Raw genomic sequence first — 2,340 nt, forward strand, 5'->3', positions numbered from 1 at the left:
GGCTGGGTCCAGGGAGCGAGGCTGGAGGACGCGGGCCTCAAACAGAACGGGAAGAGGATGGCAGCGGCAGCAGCAGGTCTGCAAGGCAAAGCCTGAGGCTGGTTTTGTGCCTTCCTGAGACTTACCCAGGCAATGGTTGCTTTGCCGTTTCTTCCAGTATGGCTCTTTCCCCTTCGTACGTCCTGCAGGAACCAGTTGTGCCAGCTGGTGACTGGGACTGGCGCTTATGCCGGAGCGGGTCGTTTCCTCATTGGGCTGCTGGGAGGTGGGAAGAGGAGGAGGTTCCCTGCAGCCAGTTAAACTCTGCTGCTTGTTGTGACTTGAGAAGCACATTGAGATGAGCGTTTGGAAATTACAATTCCTAAACATCTGTTGGCATTTTTCAAGTATCACTTGAATATTCCGAGTTCCTATTTAATAATCTCAACTTCGTAATTCTGAAGGTCAGGCTATCCAGCCGGTTTCTTCTGTGGTTTACAAGACTGTGTTGCCGCTCAGAGGATGATCCGCTGTGCGTGCAGTGTGAGCAGCGCAGGCTTCAGGCACAGCTTGAGGATCGGCTCCTCGGCACACAGACTGCGCAGAACCTGCACTCCGTCCTGGCTGCGTTTAACCTCCCACGAGCCGGGGAGTGGAGATGCTCTGCGCAGGCCACCTGACTTCCTGATAGATTTTTTTGTTTGTTTGTTTGCTAGTTTCTGGTTGAAGGAGCAAAAACATGTTTCAGATTCCTTAACAAAATGCTATCCTAAAACTTGATCTTGTTATCCTGAAAACTGGAAACTAGAGGAAAATATTAGAATTAAACTCGCTTCAATAGAATTGCAAAAATCATTCCTTCGATGACAGAAATGCCATTGAGTTTAATGTGTCCTTTTAGCTCGTGGTGCAGGAGAAGCTGGTGTGATTTCGTGATTTCGGTTCTTTTTCTCTGGCAGTAGAGGCGATGGTGTCCCGGAGCTGTCGGATTCGCGGTCTGTCATTGCTCATAAGAATGTTGTCGCAGTTCGATGCAGATGGTGGTGTTTTAAATACACGTACAGTGGAGTTAATTTTTATATCGGTTAAATTGCAAACTTCAAGGGATTGCTACATTGGACATTTTTTAAGGTTATTTCCCTGTGGACGGTAGAGGGAGCCCCCTCCCCGCACACAGACTTCCCTCCATGCCAGCTCCTGTGTCCAGACCATGGTTCCATTGCTCGCACTGACAGTGAACTTGCCTTCATGGAGAGCCTCTGTTTATGTTGGACTGACAGCACATTAGCAGCAGGAGCTCGGGTACCTTGTGGGGGTCATGGGGCATCATGAGAAGTAGAGGGAGACTGGGCAAAGTGAGTGGGAAAGGCCGTTATCCCACAGGTTTGCCCCAGCCCTTTCTGTGCTGCAGGGAGGGTACCAGCAGCTTCATCTACCCAAAGGACTCGTTCCCATGTCCTGAGCTTGCAGCGGGTTTTTTCTGTTTATTTTCTTGGGTGAAACAGGAAGAGGTCACTGAGGTGGTGCTGAGGTTTTCCTTATCTTTAGCTTCATGGTGAGGTCTGGTCAGGCAGCTGAGCCGAAGGCCAGGCTGTTGCTGGGCTGGAGACAGGCAGGATGTTCACAGGGTGGTTACAGAGAAGGTGGAGGCTCAATTTTTACAAGGAGCTACATGGAAAAGGTGAGGGGTGATGGGTACAAGTCACTCCTGGGGAGATTCCCATTGGTCACAAGAAGAAAATTTTCCTTAATGGGACTTTGGAATAACCTCCCCAGGGAAGTGGTGGAGTCTCTGGCATTGGATTCTTGATGCAGCTGGCCAGGGGCTGGGCCACCAGTCTAGAACAAGGAAAGGTTGGACCAGGTGTTCCTTGAGGTCCTTCTAAGCTGGTATTCTGTGGTTCTCTGATCTTTTTACCAAGGCACAATGTGCTCTCTTGCAGGTGGATCACACAATAATCATGTACCTCCTTGGGCCAGACGGTGACTTTGTGGACTACTATGGCCAGAATAAGAGGAGCACTGAGATTTCTGCTTCTATTGCTGCACACATGAGGAAATACAGATCCTAAAACATGAGGTCTTCAACGATGGGTGTGAACATCACCTGCAGTTTTGGCTGTAACTGTGCACTGGAGTTAAAGCAGAAGTGTACAAGTGTCAAAGCCTGTCACCACATGCCTCCTTTCTTCTGAGGAGAAGGACAATCCCACTTCTGCCAAACCCCACTGCCAAAGATCTCTACAGAGCCTTTCACAGGGGTGTTGTCTGCAGCAAGCTCTAGGCTACAGGGTGAAATTTGGGACTTCTCTGAAACATGTTTGGGAGCAAAAAATGGACAACACTTTTTGTTTGGGAAGA

General features: G+C 49.3%; 1 protein-coding gene across 1 annotated transcript in view; it reads left to right on the forward strand.

Annotated features, from left to right (window-relative positions):
- LOC104493350 (protein SCO1 homolog, mitochondrial) overlaps nucleotides 1-2,051 on the forward strand; it is a gene marked incomplete at its 5' end in the record, with an annotated part of 4,459 nt that extends 2,408 nt beyond the window's left edge. The window contains one exon of the mRNA XM_010136009.1: nucleotides 1,923-2,051. Coding sequence (XP_010134311.1) covers nucleotides 1,923-2,051 — 129 coding nt within the window. The remainder of the gene's footprint in view (nucleotides 1-1,922) is intronic.
- Between the last annotated feature and the right edge of the window lie 289 nt (nucleotides 2,052-2,340).

The sequence above is a fragment of the Buceros rhinoceros genome, unplaced genomic scaffold, assembly GCF_000710305.1.
Source record: "Buceros rhinoceros silvestris isolate BGI_N320 unplaced genomic scaffold, ASM71030v1 scaffold16315, whole genome shotgun sequence".
Classification (NCBI taxonomy): domain Eukaryota; kingdom Metazoa; phylum Chordata; class Aves; order Bucerotiformes; family Bucerotidae; genus Buceros; species Buceros rhinoceros.